This window comes from Rattus rattus, chromosome 17, assembly GCF_011064425.1.
Source record: "Rattus rattus isolate New Zealand chromosome 17, Rrattus_CSIRO_v1, whole genome shotgun sequence".
Lineage (NCBI taxonomy): Eukaryota > Metazoa > Chordata > Mammalia > Rodentia > Muridae > Rattus > Rattus rattus.
This window is the reverse complement of record NC_046170.1, coordinates 26,541,758-26,560,546: the sequence shown is the minus strand read 5'-3', so window position 1 is coordinate 26,560,546 and position 18,789 is coordinate 26,541,758. Positions and strand designations below refer to the sequence as shown.

The 18,789-nt window shown below is 45.4% G+C and overlaps 1 protein-coding gene across 1 annotated transcript in view; it reads right to left on the bottom strand.

The window, feature by feature from the left end:
- Tango6 (transport and golgi organization 6 homolog) overlaps positions 1–18,789 on the bottom strand; it is a 180,310-nt gene that overhangs the window by 20,243 nt on the left and 141,278 nt on the right. The window contains exon 17 of the mRNA XM_032887797.1: positions 15,122–15,235. Within this exon, the coding sequence (XP_032743688.1) occupies positions 15,122–15,235 (114 nt within the window). The remainder of the gene's footprint in view (positions 1–15,121; positions 15,236–18,789) is intronic.

Sequence of the window (18,789 nt, the reverse complement as noted above, 5' to 3'; positions counted from 1 at the left end):
TTACTCTGTTCTTTCTTTCCTATCCTGGGTGGGTCGTTGTATTGGCTTAGAGACATGTCTGCCGTGTAGGCAGCTATACCTTCTATTTAGCAGAATGTAGGCAATACATACAAAATGGGCTGTAACCATACATGTCCTACAGAAACCCATTGCTCTGATCTGGAGAAGACTGATAGAATGTGATAGGATGGGTTTTTGCAAACCTGATTCTGGTTATGTGTTTGTGTGTACATTCTGGTGTGTGTGTGTGTGTGTGTGTGTGTGTGTGTGTGTGTGTGTGTGTAAATGTAGTATAGAGGCCAGAGGACAACTTAGGTAAAGGTCCTAGCCTTCTAGTTGTTTCAAACAGGTGCCCTTGATTTTCTGCTAAGTATGCAGATTGCTGACCCCTGAACTTTCCCCTCCTATGTGCCTGCAGGAGCACTGAGATTCCAAATACTTGTCTGTGTATTCTACCACCTCACCCCAAGGCAGGGTTTCTCTGTGGCTGTCCTAGAACTCGCTCTGTAGACCAGGCTGACCTCAAGCTCATAGAGATCTGCCTGCCTCCGCCTCCTGACTGCTGGGATTAAAGGCGTTCGTGGCCCCTGCCCAGCTTGGGTCTGAGGGTTCTAGCCTAGAGCCTCACCCTTGAGCAGCAGCACCTTTGCCCACTAAGCCATGTCCTCGGCCCTAAGCCTGTTTCCTCTTTTGCATACTGACTCACATTAATAATGCTACCCTGGGTACCCTGGGTAACATAACAGATCGTGATGATGTCACTAAGATGCCCTCGATAACATGACAAGTCTTGTTCCTGATGAAAAGTGAACTAAAGACAGGGAGAGAAGGAAGAAGCCGACTTCTGCTAGCATTTGGCAGTGCTGGTTGCCAGAGACACCAGGAGACCAGCACTGCTGCTGGCTGGCATTAGCTTGGGAAAACTTTGGAAAACCCACAAGCCCTGCTTTCTTCATTCATAAAATCAGATGTCTGGATTCTTATGAAGCCAACAGTGCTTGGTAAATAAATTTAGGAAAATATTGGTCTCTTTGCTACAGACTCCTTACAGGCTGATACAAACTGAATCTCTATGAGGGACACCGTTGTACTTTTCAAACTTATTTGACCTTATTTCAAAGGAAAAACTCTCGAGTTACTACGCCAATGGACATCTTTGTCATATATAAATTAAGTATCTCAAAGATCTCTTCTACTTCTTACATCCAAAAATTCTGGTGCTTTAAGTATATAAATAAGATAATCTTCTTGGTCCTTTTAGGTAAGAATGAGGAAAAGCCTTCTACAGACACTGAGGTATCCAGAGGTCAAAGCCAGGTCTCCCATATGCAGGTCCGTGTAAATACATAGAGAAGGGGAACAGAGATGTTTTCAGTGTTGGGTCTTTCAAGCTGTCCTTACGTCACTAGAAGAGGCTGGGTGTTCACAACTCAGCAGCTGCAGTGAGGTGCTGAAGCCTCATCTTCCCAATGTCATATGCATCTGTCCTTGTTGAGGAAGAAAGGGGGGCACCACACTTATGTCCACAGCACACCTCTCACAGATGACGTGGTGAGTGAGACTGAATCTGATTTTATATAGATCATGAATCCCATCCCCAACTCAGCCCATAAAAGCTGGGGATGGTCCTGCAATCTTAGTTGAAACATCAAGTCTCTTCTCTGTAGTGTTTGCCTTTGGAACCAGAAAAGGACTCTGAGTGTTAGATATTCTAGTCCTGTGTGCTGCTCAGCTGTACCAGTGGGCACAGTCAGCAGTGGCATTGCCTCCCTCAGAAGAGCTGAACTGCAGGCCAGGGGCACAGAGCCCAAATGCAAGAGGAGGAGATAGGAGTGCACAGGCTTTCTGGCCTGGGCCTGATTCCTGGCTTCATATCTGTGTTTCCCACCTCGTGATAGCTCAGCTCTTCTTCTACAAACTCTGTAGACTAAAAAGTACCTTTGCAGGCTGGAGAGATGGCTCTGGTCAAGAGGACTAGCTGAACTTGGAGAGGACCCAAGTTCAATTCCCAGCACCTACTTCACCTACACAATGACTCACAACCATCTACTCTAGTTACAGGGTATCTGATGCCTTCTTCTGATCTCTGTGGGCACCAAAATGCACAGAGACATATTCAGGTAGAACACCCCACACATAAAAGAAAATGATTTAAAGAATAATTCAAGTTCCTTTACTTTAGCTAGACCACACCGGAAGTCTATTATTTTAATCCAAACAAACTCTGAGTCTAGTTAATCCTGTCTTTCATACATCCTGAAAGTAAACTGTACATGTCCCTCTTGAAATCCCATTGAAATGACAGGAAGGGGTTTTTTAAGCGACATTGTGTAGAACAACAACAGCTAACATGGTAACAGTGGTCACAGAGATCTACAGTTGAATGAACCTTGGAGTCACATTCTGGATCTCTCGGGATAGCCCATCTTGACCTTGGCAGTCTGTGTAATCACTAGGAGCATCCTGCTCACTTTCACATGGCCTCGTTTGAAAGATTACCTAATTAATTAATTAACAAAGATGGTCCTGGCAGTACATGCCTGCACTTGGGAGGTGGAAGCAGAAGGACCAGAAATTCAAGGTTTTCCTCAGCTACATGGCAACACCAGCCCAGACAGGGCCCGTGTCTTGTGATGGTGAAAATGTTCTGGAACTGGCTGGTAGTAACGGTTGCATGCTTTGTGACTACTTCATTTTAAAAGGGTGAATTTTATGATAAATGACTTATATGGATTTAAGAAATCGTATGAAAATGAAACACAGGCTGTGAGGAGACAGCACAGTCACATGTGTGTCAGTGGCAGTGACCTCAGCAGCCGGTCCTCACCAGCTTTCCTTGGTTATGTCTGTCCTGGGCCTGGTGCCGTTCCTCTCCTAACCCTTTAGCCCTGTGCTCTCAGGCTCCTGGCTCAGGTCCTTAGACAATCGTGCCCCTGAAATATGCTTGTGAAGACACTTTAATCTCTAATTCCGGGGCTTGGTGCTATGATTGGATGGCTGCAATCCCATATATGCATCTCGGGTTTGACAGATGATGGACTTTGGAAAAACACACATTAACTGATGACTAAACATTGCTTGTTTTTGAGACAGGGTTTCTCTGTGTAGCTCCAGCTGTCCTGGAACTCACTCTGTAGAATAGGCTGGACTCAAACTTAGAGATCTGCCTGCCTCTGCCTCCCAGGTGCTGGGATTAAAGGTATGTTCCGGGGTTGGGGATTTAGCTCAGTGGTAGAGCGCTTGCCTAGCAAGCACAAGGCCCTGGGTTCAGTCCCCAGCTCCGAAAAAAAAAAAAAGGGGGGAAAAAAAGGTATGTTCCACTACTGCCCAGCTAAACATTATTTTTAATGTGTAGGAACAAAATTTGAAAATTGTGCTTCTGTTCTGTTTGGCTCCTTGAAAGCAAAAGACAGCAGATTACGTCAGGTTTGAGACAACAGAATAAGACAATCGTCTGAACATACACATTGAGAAAAGAGACATTGCTTTTTCTTAGTTACTTTACTATTGTTATAACGAAACACCACAACCTAGACAATTTTAATTTGGGACTCAGGTTTCCAGAGGCTTCCATCATGACGGACAGCACTGAAACAAGAATGGCACTGGAGCAAAAGCACAAGGCAGAGAGAACTGGGAAAGGGATGAGCCCATCCCTGTCACACGCATCCCCCAACAAGGCCACACCTGCTAAACAGTTCCATCAACTGGGGACTAAGTCCTCAAATATAGGAGCCTATGGGAGCCATTCTTAGATTCAGGCTGCCACAACTGTGTGACAACTCCTCCAGAGGAGCCACAGCACTGTCATCAATTTCAAATCTCTAGGCAATTGTTTGGAGGTCGTTTTAAATTTTGTCAGTGTGGGCAATTAAGCCTGTGACTATTGTCTACTCTCAGGTATCACGAGTGAAATCATTTGCTTTAAGATAGCATTTGTTTTAGGAGGATAGGGATATGGCTTAGGGGAAACGCATGCTGGGCAAGTGTGAGGACTAGAGTTCGGATCCCCTGTACTAGTACAAAACTCCAGACAGGCATGGGGCTGCCTATAACACTAACACTTTAGAGTCATAGACGTGGGTGGGGAGTGGAGTGGGAGTGGAGGAGGGGTTCCCCAGAGCGAGCTGGCTGGTGAACGAGCTGGAATCAGTGAGCTTCAAGTTCAGGAACAGATCCTGCCTCAATAAGCAAAACTGAATAATTGAGAATAGCATCAACTATGTACACGTGTATACATGTGCTCCTACACATGTGTATACATGCATATACACATACACTATATACATATATAACCTTTTTCTGTGCCCCTTCTTTAAAGCCAGGTGATAGAGATGCATGCCTTTAATCCCAGGATTCAGGAGGCAGAGGCAGGTCAATTTCTGGGAGTTTGAGGCCAGCCTGATTTACAGAATGAGTTCCAGGACAGCCAGGGCTACACAGAGAAACTCTGTCTCAAGAAACCAAATCAAAGAGACAAACAAAAAAGCAATGCCATTGACTAAGATATGGTCTGATACTTAATCTCAGTGAGTTCAGTCATTTGTAAAGTGGAGCGGACATCACCCACTGCCAGAGCTCCTGAGAGAATTAACTAAGACTAATAACACATTTACTAAAATCCTACCTCAGGGTGTGTGTGTGTGCGTGTGTGTGCGTGTGTGTGTGTGTGTGTGTGTGTGTGTGTGTGTGTGTGTGCTGGAGATAGAAGCCAGGGTCTTGAGCATGCTAGGAGGCCATGAGCTACACTGCACTGAGCTACCCTCTAGCCTTAAAGCCACTGTCTTAAAGCAGACGGCATTGTTATCGCTGTGGCCCTCTATCCATTGCTTCCTAGTGTGGGTGATTAAGTAAGAAAACAATGATGTCAGAAGTTAGAAGTCAAGTCAAGTCCAAATCTACATTGAGTCCTTTGGTTTAAAGACTGTGGAACATCTAAGGTCTTATTGTCCTAGTAGAGCCAAATGGTGACTTGCAGGCTGGCACATGCAATCAGAGATGACCGAATTCCAAGTAATGACACCTAACTTCCAAAATTTGAGATGACCCAGCGAGGTGTACTGGTACAGGCCTTTAGTCCCAGCACCCAGGAGGCAGAGAGGCAGATGGATCTGAGTTCGAGGCCAGCCTGATCTACAAAGTGAGTACTAAGATAGCCAGGATTACAGAGAGAAACCCTGTCTTAAAAATGACAACAAAATCCTTTGTTTTGAGATGACCCATGGTGACATGGTGAGAGCCTGGCACAGTCAAAAGTAGGGTATCAAAAGTTCTAGACAGCTGTTTAAACTTGTTGTACACACGTGTGATACTGCCCTTGGTCTGAGCCAAAAGTGGTAAATAGAAAAGACTATGCCATTCCATTAATGCATGTGCTTTTATGTTCTTATGCATCAGATAAAATAAACTTAATTTTAAAACTATAGATACCAAATTAATCACCTATTCATCCATATGGATATAATCTGATCAGTCAATATAAAACTATCCTTAGTAGGTTTTTATAATAGTCATTTTAAGGAGACGGGACTATAATATCTCAGTGGTAGAATGCTTCCCTAGTATTTGTTAGGTCTTGGGTTTGATCGGCCTTGGTGGGTTGAAGGGAAAAGGAAGAAAGGAAGGACTGGGGATGTAGCTCAGTTGGTCCAGCACTTGGCTAGCATGTGCGCCAACAGCCTGGCGCAAGACCATATACACTAAACACGACAATTACACCAGTTATCCCAGCATGTGAGAGGTGTAGGCAGGAGAGCAGGAGTTCAAGGTCATCCTTGGATACATGGCAAGTTCCAGGCCAGTTTGGGTTATGTGAGACTCTGTCACAAAAAAGAAATGAAGAAAATCACAAAATTAAAAAAAAAATACAACCCCAAACCAAAAGAACAAGTAAGTGGGCCAGAGAGCTGAGCAGGTTGTGCAGTGGTGACGATGGTAGCAGGAGCACAGCCCTGTACTGCACTGCAGTGACCACTGGACCACCTTTAACGCTGCTCTTGCAGGACAGGACAGCCTTGAGAGTCTGAGAGGCTCACAAATACAGAGCCTCTCCCTCGGGCACTTCTATGTCAGACAGATACAATAGACATGAAAAGAGGGTTAGAGAGGTCTAGGGTTTTGTACAAAAGCCAGAATTTGCACCAAGATCTTGTTTACTACACACACACACACACACACACACACACACACACACACACACACACTCGGGTTTCTCACTGTTTTCTCTGTTCATGTGACAGAATTGACTTCTTTCAAGGTAAGCATGTCAGAAAAATTGCTCTTCTTGTCTTGCTGGAGCTAGAGGGTAGGGGTGGGTGGAAAGGAGAGAAGAATGGAGACTCCACACTAGGTACAAGCTCTTCTTGAGAAGAGGTCCCTGTGAGAGTACGGCCATAATGCAGTACTTTAGCCCTAGGATGGTTGGTTGACAGACACTGTTTGTCAACCCGATAATCTACAGTCACCTAGGAGACAAGCCTCTGGGTACTCTGGCAGGGGTTACTAGATAGAATCAGCCTCTGGGCACAGCTGTGAGGGATTGTCTAGATTAGGTCAGCCTCTGGGCACAGCTGTGAGGGATTGTCTAGATTAGGTCAGTCTCTGGGCACAGCTGTGAGGGATTGTCTAGATTAGGTCAGCCTCTGGGCACAGCTGTGAGGGATTGTCTAGATTAGGTCAGCCTCTGGGCACAGCTGTGAGGGATTGTCTAGATTAGGTCAGCCTCTGGGCACAGCTGTGAGGGATTGTCTAGATTAGGTCAGCCTCTGGGCACAGCTGTGAGGGATTGTCTAGATTAGGTCAGCCTCTGGGCACAGCTGTGAGGGATTGTCTAGATTAGGTCAGCCTCTGGGCACAGCTGTGAGGGATTGTCTAGATTAGGTTCACTGAGGGAGATGGTTCACCTTAACTGTGACTGACACCATTCCATGTCTTGGGGTCCTGGGCTAAATAAAAAGGAGAAAGTGAGCTGAGCTTTCATTTCTGTTTCCTGACACAGATGTTCTTGCTGCCATAGTTTCCCTGCCAAGATGGCCTCCATCTCCTTGAAGTATAAACTGAAATAAAGTCCTCCGTCATCAAGTTGCTTTTTGCCTGGTATTCTGTCAGAGCAATGAGGAAGACAACTAACAATGATCCAAATCCAACCAGATGGGTGTCCTTGTCCAAGACAGTCACACACAGATGGGAATGGAGTGCTGTATCTACAGGCAAATGACCATGGTAGATCAAAACAGGAAGTCATGAGAGCCTGCAGCTCTAACATACCCAGTGTGTTGCTTTGTTATGGTGCCAGCGCAATCTACTTCAAGACCTAATGGATTTTTTCCTTTGGGGATTAGAAGAGTGGAGATCAGAATATCTAAAAGCATGTAAAGAGGGGATTGTGTTAAGAGACACTTTATAAAGATACAGTCTATTGTGAAATTCCAACTATGTTGGACAACAAAAGCTGGATTTGTATTTAACATCTGGCATGGATTTAATAAAATGTGTGGCCACCATGTCAGTCACAGTGACTGATTGGTAGGATGCCGCTTGGTTGATGGAGTTTCATGCTCCCAGGAAGGCGGTGCTGTGGCAGGTAAGAGAGAGGATAAGGGAGGGCGGGTAAAAGACTTGGGGCAGTGGACAGCACTACCAGACAGAAAACTGTAAGGTCAAGTGGATTCAGGAACCCCAGCAGTTCTCATAATTGAGAACATTGGGCGTTCTCACAGCCAGGTTCCTGTCCTGAACACGTGAGCACAGCACCTCATTGAGAGGACTGTGACAGACAATCACTCACAGAGACAACACCTGAAGTCCTTCCACATGCAGATGAGGCATCCCTGACATCTCAGACCAAGCCAATAGAAAGCATCCGCCTCTAGATCCCACCCACTCAAATGTTTATAAGGTCGTATCCACAGGGAATAAAGTGCACAAGTTATTTCACTGATACGCAGACCAGCAAAAGACAACTTAGAAACAAGAGTATTTTTAAATTCCTTTATGCCCCAACTCCAACGACACTATGAACAATGTTAGAGACAAGATTAATTCTTATTAAATGCTGGTGTTCATTGAGTATGAACTGTATGGACACTCATGCCTTCCAGATAACAATGAGAAGAGGAAGGCTTCTATTACCAGAGTCTAACACTGGATGTCAGCCATGATGGCTTACTCCTGGGATCTCATTCTGAGGCAGATACAGATCATCATGAGTTCTAGGTTAGCCTGAGTTTCATAGAAACTCCATATGCTGGCTGGTTTTCTGTCAACTTAACATAATCAATAGTCATTAGAGAGAAAGGAGCCTCAATTGAGAAAATGCCTCTAAAAGGTTGGGCTGTGGGCAAGCCTATTGATTATTTTTTTAATTAGTGATTGATGAGGGAGGGTCCAGCCCACTGTGGGTGGTGCCATCCCTAGGCTGGTGGTCCTGGTTTCTATAAGAAAGCAGGCTTGCAAAACATGTGAAGCAAGCCAGTAAACAATTTTTTTTTCATGGCCTCTGCATTAGTTCCTGCCCCAAGTTCTTGACCTGTTTTGAGGTCCTGTCTTGACTTTCTTCAGTGATGAGCGTGATATGGAAGTGTAAGCCAAATGAACTGTTTCTTCCATATGTTACTTGGTTATGGTGTTTTACCACAGCAGTAATGGTCCAAACTAAGACATTCCAGCTCAAAAAACAAAAGCTAGACATGGTAACCCCTGCATGAGAGTGATGGAAGCAGAGGATCATGTTGAAGGTCATTCTTGGCTACATAGTGTGTTTCAAGCCAGTCTAGGCTACAAGGGACCTCGCCTCAAAACAAAACAAAACGCCAACCAACCAAATAAACAAACCCCAACAAAACAGTCCAATACTGTCCTTGAAATGAAGTCATTGCAGGGTGAAAGCTTTCATCTGACTCAGAGTTTGACTCAACCATAAAATTAATAAAGCTAAATTCTTACCCCTGTAGAAACTTCAGGCTTGCCTTATTTTGGAAGATCTGTTGTTAAGATCTTTTCTTTTTTCTCCAGGAAGCAAGATGGTTCTGTGGATAAAGGTACTTGCCTCTAAGTCTGATGACTGAGTTTGAAGCCCAAGACTTACATGTAGCAGGAGAGAACTAATCCTGAAGGTTTTCCTAAAACCATGCACATGCTGTGGCACACATGTTGTGGCATGTACAGTCCCCACAGTAAAGAAATATTAAAAAATAACTGATTCTTATCACTCTGAAAGAATGAATTCCAAAATCTACTACTGACCTCCCACTAGACAAAACAGAGAGAGATTATTCTGTTGGCATTAAAGTTAGGGACTGGAAGGCGGAATTGTCTCCTCCTGAGAATTTTCTTTTCTTTTTTTCCTTTTTGGTCTTTTGAGGAGGGTCTTGATACAGCTCAGGTAAACTCTCTCCTGCCCAGCTCTTGGAGCTGAGACTACAGATGGGTACTACTATATACCTCTTAACACAGGAACTTCAGAACAAAATGCTTGGTCACTGCAACCTCCATGCAAAGGATGATGTCATAGTTCTCCTAGAAGTCAATTCTCAATAAACTATGTAGAAGGCACACATTATGTAGGTAATCTATAGTCGACCCTAAACCACGCTTTTGTTTGTTTGTGTTGAGACATGGTTTGTTTGAGACGTCTCTTCCTGTCCTGGGACTCTCTGTACAGCCCAGGGTGGCTTTGAATTCTCAAAGATTTTCTCTGCCTCTGTAGTGCTGGTGTTAAAGGTGAGCATCACCAAGCCTTTTTTTTTTTTTTTTTTAAATAAGTGTCTAGCTCAGGCTGGCCTGGAACTCATGATCCCTCTCTTCAGTATGTCCTACCAGTGGGTCCTTCCACAGCCAACTTATTGTTTCTAAATTGGGTGCTTTGTTGCTTAGTTCTGGTTCGCTATGTAGACTGGGCTGGCTTGGATCGAGCTACGTAGACTAGGGCTGAGGTTACAGCTCGAGTCACTGTGCCCAGCTGCTCCTTTTTCCTGTTTATTATGTATGCAGCTTTATCTCCATTTCTCCATTATTCATGGCAGTTACACCTTATAAAGTCACTGTGAGGACTGAATTAGTTGGTGGTGGTGGCTTTTTCCCACTGGAAATAAAAGGCAGGCTCCTAATAGCCTTGGTTCTACTATTTAAGTACTTTAAAAACAAACAAACAAGCAAGCAAACAAACAAGCCTCTTTGTTCCTCGCATTGGTAACCTCTATCTTTGAACTGATTTTTTCCCCCATTGTCTCTTTTTTGCTTTTAATTATATCCAATAACTTTTTAAAATGATTTACTTATTTTTATTTTATGTGTTTGTGCAACACTGTGTGCAAAGCTCTTTAAGGCCAGAGAAGGCACTGGATCCTCTGGGACTGGAGTTCCAGACAGTTGTTAGCCACTACACCAGTGATGAGAGCTGAACCTGGATCCTTCATAAGAGCAGCAAGCGCTCTTCACTGCTGAGACAGCCCCATCCTGTGTAACTTTTAATTGTAGCTTAGGTATTACAATGTGAAATTATGGAAACCCTGCATCCCACTTTCTGATAAATGCATCTTTCCTTTTTCCTTTTGAGTTTTTGGGGTGCTGGGGACTGAACCCATGCATGCTAAGCCAGTATTCTATCACTGTGCTACATACTTGCTTACTCTTTATTTTTTATGTGTGTGAGTGATTGTGTACAGTATACAGTGCATTGTCTGTGGTTTCTATGCATATTCACATATGACTGTGCACACACGCATGCATGTGTGCCTCTATGTGTACATACCTGTGCACATGTGCAGAGGCCAGAGGAAGATGTCAGGTGTGCCTCTCTCTGTCTTATATCTTTGAGCTTAGCGCTACACTGGTGTTGGCACGCCATGGCCATGCTGACCTCGCTGCCTTGCCCTCAGTGCTGGGGTTATAGGTGCACATGACAGTGCTGAGAGCTGAGGTCAGCCCAAGATTCTTGCACATCTGCTGCTCCTACTCACCTAGCCGTCTCCCTGGATCCTCTGGGCATTTTTGCATTTGTTTTGTGTTTTAAAGCAGGCAGCTATATTCCCTGCTTCGGAGGTCAGCCACAGACATAAACACGCAGGGTTGGGGATGGGCTCTCTGGGTCCTCTCTCAAGTTGCCTGTCTTTTCCTAGCAGCTTGCTCCATCCTGTAGTCTTGGCTAAGACGTCCTCTTTGCTAAAGTCCCTACAGTATTGCAAGCCTCAGCGAATAATTTCTTAACTTGTCCCTACACTGAAAGCCAAGGAAACAGACACTCCTATGCACGCGGTCGGCCCTCTAAGACTCCTCTTAAGAACCTGACTGCTCCTCCTTCCTCTCTCAGGCAGGCTGCTTGCTGTACTGACTCAGACTGTCCGGCTGCTATGGGAAGCAGTGCCAATGTCCACTGCCCTAATTCCTGTCTGTGGATGGACTGATGAATGTGTATATTCTACACTACTGTATAGAATGAACAAGCTCCTGGGCAGAGATCAAACTTGGGAAAAAGGTGGGAGTTCCGTGCCACCTCTCTGCCCTGCTGCCCAGCTCGCTCTTTCTGTGTCAAGAAGGCCTGTTCTTACCTCTGAAAGCAACACTAGTTACAGGTCTGAACATGCCATGCCTCCTCTCCTGGGTATTTTTAGCAAATTTATTTTTCGGTAAGGTTAAGTAGAGTTTAAAGAAGGTAACTCTGGCTTATAAACTGTATATTAAATAGATACTGTCTAAAGCTAAAACAAAATTCAGAGACGCCCACCCCTCACATCCCCCTATGAGAAAGTGCATGCAGATTTTGGGATGACTGCTACAAAACAAAACTCTGACTACTTTCAAATGGGAATGAGCTAAAACCTACCTTATGACCTATCAGCAGTGACGGCTTCCCTCTTTATCCCCGTCTATCTCTCTACCTCCCTGACCAGCTGCCATCACCACAGGTCCTAGGCGTTTCATCCACAAGCAACAGATGAAACCCAGCATTGTCTTCTGGCTGTAGCTGGGGAGATGGTGATGAGCAGGACAGGAAGGAAGACACACATCACCAACAGAGCAGCACTTTCACTTCAGCTGTTCCTGGGGGCAAACAGCTCCAAAGAGAACCGTCAGCGTGAGCTCTGCCATGTCCCCACTCCTCATTACAGCGCACTGGGTGTAATCACACCATGGTTACAAGATTCTACACACCTGGTCTCAAGGATGCAGTGGGGAGACAGGCGGCCATCTATCCACCCTCCCTCCTTCCCTCCTTCAATGTGTAAGCACAATTTAGAAGTTTCAGTGAGTGCGACTAGAGAGAGGTTTGGAGAACAGGAGAGGTATTTCCCATTTACACCACTATTTGAAAGTGACAAAGATCTTCAAGGCCATGGGTTAGTCCCTGTATGATGAAGTCAGCAGGCTGTTTCCATTAGTGAGGCACAGAGGTGAGATGCCCGGATAACGTTTCTGTCCTCTTGCCTGTAGTCCATGTGAGTCTGGACCTTGGCAGTGTAGTCAGGGCAGCCAACTGATCTGCTCTCAACTCCTGAGGGCTGCGATTACAGACACACAACAGCACACCTGGCTTTTAGAGTTCCTGCTTCCTCTTTCACTGTGCAAACTGATCATTTTCCTCTAATTCTTTCTCTGTCTCTCTGTCTCTTTCTATTTCTGTCTGTCTCTCTGTCTCTGTCTCTGTGTGTCTCTCTCTCTCATGTGTGTACATGTGTGCATACTGTAACTCATACTCAGTAAGGATTCATGCACTAACAGATTTTTTTCTTTTTGAACCTTAGGGGTCAAACTCAAGGCCTTTGACTACTAAGCATGAGGTCTACAAGTGAGCTCTACTCCATGTCCAGAGTTTTACAGATCTGTTTCATTTAATTCCTGTAGCACAGGAGCACCTGTTCTGTAACAGACAGTGAACTTGACCTTCTGACCCTCCTGCTTCTAGCTTCCAAGTTTTGGGGTTACAAGGTAAACTAACACACTGAGCTTAGATTTATCCTCACAAAGTTGTAACATATTAAATATATTGTATTCTTTATTATCTATTTATTGGCATGCACATGTGTACCTCTGTGTGTGTGCCGAGGAGGTCAGAGGTAAATCAGATCGGCTGAAGCTGGAGTTGCAGGCAGCTGTAGGCTGCTTGATATGGGAAAACCAGCAAAGAACAACACAAGGACCGTGATACAGTTGCCAAAGCTTCACAAATTTTGTTGTTCTTTGAGGTAGGTCATGCTCTGTAGCCCAGGCTAGCTTTCACCTCATGATCCACTTGCCTCGCATCCTAAATGCTGGGATTTTAAGTACCCCACACTGAGTTTAGCCTAAGTTGTTTCTTGAGTGGCTAGTGGTTGAGCCTTTCCTGTGCTAAAGGCTGGGCAAAGGCTACACTGCTGAGCTACACTCCAGCCCTGTAGATCCTAACGAAGACAGACATACTGAGCTTTCCTTTTCTCTCCTTTCTTTCTTTCTTTTTTTGTTTGGTTTTTGTTTGTTTGTTGTTGTTGTTGTTTTGTTGTTTGTTTTGTTTTGAGACAGGGTTTCTCTGTGTAGCCTTGGCTGTCCTGGAACTTACTCTGTAGACCAGGCTGTTCTTGAACTCAGAGATCCGCCTGCCTCTGCTTCCTGAGTGCTAGGATTAAACTACCATCACCACCCATGTAACACAGATGTTTTTTAATTCTCATTTGTACAGTAGGTTTTCCACAAGAGCTGTGTTTTTGTTGAGAATTTACAATTCATTTAATTCTATGAACCGTCAGGTCATGGTGCACATGTCCACGAGAACTCCATCATTGTACACGTCTTCCTCTAGAGCTCTGTGACTCAGGCAGATCTTCTCCCCACTTTCTTGGAGCACTATTAGCCACAGCCCCAATATCCATTTCCTGCCATCTTTTTTGCTAACTAAACTTTGATTTTGTTCCAAGCATAGATGTGCCAGCTAAATTCAACATCGAGACACCTTCCAGTGGGGAGTGGTCAGGTGAGCATTCTGGCTAATGAATAAAACAAAAGTAAGCTGGGACGGGGTGGTGGTGGTGATGCTAGGAAACTGTCAGTTCTGGAGGCTACCTCTACAGTAGCTGCACTGTGGCCAGGAGACAAAGGGCCATGACAATTCCAGATACACAGGCCCTGCTACAGCTGAGTTGCTAAGAAATCCTTGGTTCCCGGGATTTGTAAAAACAAATCCTTACTTGTTGAGGCCACTGTAGTCAAGCTTTTAAAACATGTTCATGCCACATGAGCTCATTTAATCCAACCTTACCATAGACGACGCTCATGAGAAGGCGAAGAGGCGCAGCTGACGGTGACGATCAGGGAAGTGGCCGTTTGGAAATTCAGCTGCCAGGCTGAACAATAGCAAGGAGGTATTTATGGAGGAAGGATGGAAGGTCGGAAGGGGTTGACTGAGAGTGCCTACATGTACAAACAGGCACCAGCAACCTGACACGGTAAAATAGAAGCGTGAATAAAGCTTCTCTGTGTGGCAGAACAATCCCTCTCACAATGGCTTCCTGGAGGTTTGGTTAAATACTGATGTGCGAGCCACAGATGAGTCTGGATGCCAGCAAGTGAATTATTAATGCTGGCTCTATCTGAAATCAGCTGGGAAGGTGATTAGAAGCAAGAAAGAAATTAATTTGAGGTCACTCAATCTAAGCACACATTTGGATGCATAAACTTTCTTCCTGAATTGGCTATCCACCAGGGAGAGGTCCAATCAAACCCACTTGAAGGAAGAAAAAAAAATGTAATTTATGCCACAAGGGAAGAATGGATTGAACTCAGACCTGGCAAGGAAGTCAGTCTCTTAAACGAAGCCCGCTACACCTAAGCATGAACAACGGACTGAGTCAGAAAGACAAGTCAGCAGAGTTCAGGATGCAGGGCATGGAGACTGTGTTCCAAGGCTCACCTTGGAACCTGCCCCCGAGAGAATGCCAGGACTCTAGGCCTCTGTAAACCTGCGTGGTTTTCCTGTGGCAGTTCTGGGCAACTATCTAGTGCACTGCAGAGACTCTTACTGGACACGCCAACAATACCATTTTCTTGCTATGAGAACTCTGCTGACCAACTCATATCTAAGAAAAAGGTTGAGCTGGGCCTTGTGCAAGGAAGAGTGGACACCAGGACAACATAAGGAGGGAGGCAGGCTTACCTCAGTTGCTTTCTGGCTGAGTCCGCGAAGCAGCAGCACGACCACGTGGACTGCAGCTCTGCGCACTTGGACGTCAGTGTCTGTTTTAGCCACAGCAGTCAGGCAGACTGTCACCTAGGAGGGGATGGGAGAAGTCAGTAGGAATCAGGATGGCATAATTACCTAGAGGCCTCCAACTGTGAGAACTCCACCACAGTGCTCAGGAGCAGTCTGGCTTAGAATGTGGTGGCTTAGTTCCTCATGGTCAAGGAAGAAGCTGAGATCTAGTGGCAGAGGTCTTGGTGTAGACAACCTTTTCTGGAAAAGGTCAATATCTGGTTTGAAATCCAGGGGTGGAACCAGGGAGTGAGAGGCATGATGTCTACAATATATATATTTCAAAAAAGGAAAGGCTAAAATGCAAGTGTCTCTGTAAACTTAGGGACAGGAAGGTGGTAGGTGCAGGGGACGTCCATCAGAGGACGGAAAGAAGCGTCACAGCAGTTGCTGGGACCTAGCTAAGGAGCTTCAGAGATCCTGGCCTGACAAAATGGTGCGTGCTGATGAAGGCCTCTGCAGTTAGGAGGAGAGAGACTCCTGCTCTGCATGTCCACCCAGTCCAGCAAACCTAGCGTTACACTCCAGGAACGATACCATTGCTAGTTCCAAGTATGAGGACCTGAGTGTGAACCGGACGCATACAAAAAGAGAGCAGAGAAAGACAAGGGGTGGGGTGGGGGTTGGGGAAAGAGAGGCAGGAGGGAGGGAAAGGGGCAAGGGGAAGGGGGGGAAGAAGGGAGAGGGAGAGGGAGGGAGAGGGAGAGGGAGAGGGGAGAGAGAGAGAGAGAGAGAGAGAGAGAGAGAGAGAGAGAGAGAGAGAGAGATCAATTCTGCTTGAGTTTCTTCCTTTGTGGAACAGATCTTTTAGCACTCAGGCACTTCTGTAGACAATTCTATCTTAGAAAGGAAAGACTAGAACTTAGTTGTAAAACATGGTATCATGTGGGCCAGTTAAATGGCTCAGAGGGTACAGGTGTGAGCTGCTCAAGCCTGGCAACCCGAGCTTTATCTCTGAAACCATACAAAGGGGAAAGGAAAGAAGTGACCCCTGAAAACTGTCTTCTGATCTACACACACACACACACACACACACACACACACACACACACACACACACACACACACACTGGTGCCATATATACATAGCTAAGGATCACATGTAACAAAAATGAGATAGTGTGGGGCGGGGGAAACTGCATGCTGTACAAGCATGAGGACCTGAGTCTGAAGCTGGCATACACACTGAGAGAGGAGGGAGAGACTGAAGGAGGAGGAGGGGGAGACAGAGGGAGGAGGGTAAGGGGGAAGAGACTGGGGGAGGGGAGACTGAGGGAGGAAGGAGAGACTGAGAGAGGAGGGAGAGACTGAGGGAGGAGGGAGGGGAGACTGAGGGAGGAAGGGGAAACTGAAAAAGGAGGGAGAGACTGAGGGAGGAGGGAGAGGGAGGGAGAGACTGAGAGAAGAGAGAGAAACTGAGGGAGGAGGGGAAGGGAGGAAGAGAAAAGAGGAGAGGGAGAGACTATCCTACACTTGTTCCTCACAATCACAAAAATACTGTAAAACTTTAATAAAGAGATGTCATTAACAACAACAACAACAACAAGCTTTTCTGAGGCATCCCTGCAAGTTCCAAAAGGAAAAACATGACGTTTTTGTGTCCTATGGCAATAACAAGCTGAGTTTGTCTAAATGAATCAATTGGCTTCTCACATAGTTTTGCTATTAAGTTTTCATTGTGTGCTTGTACTTCTTGGCTAACAGTGGAGGGAATTCTAGCCATGATAAGAAAATCGCCAGATCGTGTATTAGAAAACATGTATAAACACTTATTATGTTCAAAGGATGGGGAATGAAGCACAATGAGGAAATGGGCCCGTGTAGAAATTTTAACTATGCAGGTTGTATTTTTCACAGCTTTCAAACAGTTGGGCAGAGTTCAAAGTGTCTAATTAATCAGTGATGGCAGAGATTACAAGGAGAAGGCTTGTTCTGAAGTATAATTGCATCTGTGATGTGCTGGCATTCCACCAAGTTGTGCATCCATTATATAAACGTGCAGTTCGAAAGGGAACCCATGGGGAGCTGCTGCTCAGTAAGATCCAGTAAGCTACTTGTGCTTTGGACCTGGGACTCCCAAGTCCAAGGCCAGCAAGAGCAACTTCCATGCCCCTGGCATTAACGGTAGAAGCATTTTAGTCCTAAAAGGAATTCCTTGGGCCACCTCCAAAGAGACAACAGTGTAATAGCTACCTCTACTTTCAAGCTTAGTATTTACAAGGTAGGAACTGAAGGCAGAGAAACAAGTTACAGCTAGGCTGTGTCTTTCCAGACACATGAAAGTTCTCCTTACTTGGTTTCATAACACAGGAAGCCAACCCAGAGCAATGTCACGAGCCTCGCTTCTCAAGGTCTAGCTTGAGACCCGAGATTCCGGTTTGGGAGAGCATGGTTCCCCCTTTAGAACCCTACTGGTGTCTCCCTGTGCCTCAGTTCTCAGTGCGAGCCTGGCTCTCACTGTTCAGCTAGCATTTGGATATCCAGGGAGAAGCATCCTGTTTGGAAAAGGGCTTTCTCTTCAAAGTTGATTCTTCAGTCGCTATGGTATCTTGAAGGTAAAGTGGAAAGAACGGTGTTCCTATAGGGATGGCTGGAATGGTAGGCCACAAGCAGGACAATCACTGTCTGGGACCTAAGATCACAAAGGCCCGTGAACATCCTTTAATACCTCTACTACCGTGACCACGTCTTATGAATATGGAAAGGCTTGTCAAGGCCCTGAGATCTTCGTATGCCCTTGTGTCATTTAAGGTCAAAACAGTTCCTTCTGTTCAAGCCCGGCCCCTACGCCCAGGTCACACTCGGCTTCCTATAAGCTGCTGCCATCCACTTCTGTTTAACACTAGAAGCAGGGGACTGCAAGGTTGTCACCTTCTACCTGTCTAGTCTGACAGGCTAGACAACTCCATGTCTAGTTAACTCCATGGGTCGTCTCTCACCTCCAACTCCAAGGACAGACTCAACACTGCCTTCCATCTCTAAAAGCCTCGGTAAGCCACAGACATGACGTAAGGTCTTTAATAATTTATGAATTGGTATAATAGTCTCACTTTCCACTTCTAAGTTCTCCCATAGGACAGAAATCTGTTTTGTATTAATCCATGACACTTGCCTGAGAGTCAGTGTACATATTCTAATGAACATACTACCAAAGGCTTTCTCTTCACAGGTGGAATCATGGAAAACCATCACGCCCCAAACAGCTGGTCCACACCAAGTGTAGGTAAGACTGTACAAACATAAACAATAAAATGGTAAATTTACCAATAACTGACTTTGGACAATCCAGGAGGGAAGCTACTGGAGTTGGGGTATGAACCAAGAAAACATGGCTTCAATGTCGCAGCTGTCTTCTTTCCTATCCCCAAAGCTTTTTTAGTTAAAATTCAGTTAGTGTGCTAATGTGTCTGAAACTAGGTCCATTGGTGAACTACAAACCAACATTGGCTATGAGCTCATCTTACTCAATCTGCCAGAAGCGATGATGGTTACCTGAGCTTCTTCAGGGTTCCCAGAGTATCAGTGTCTCGTCTCAGGTACCTTGTCACGTATGAAACTGCACCGATGGTGGA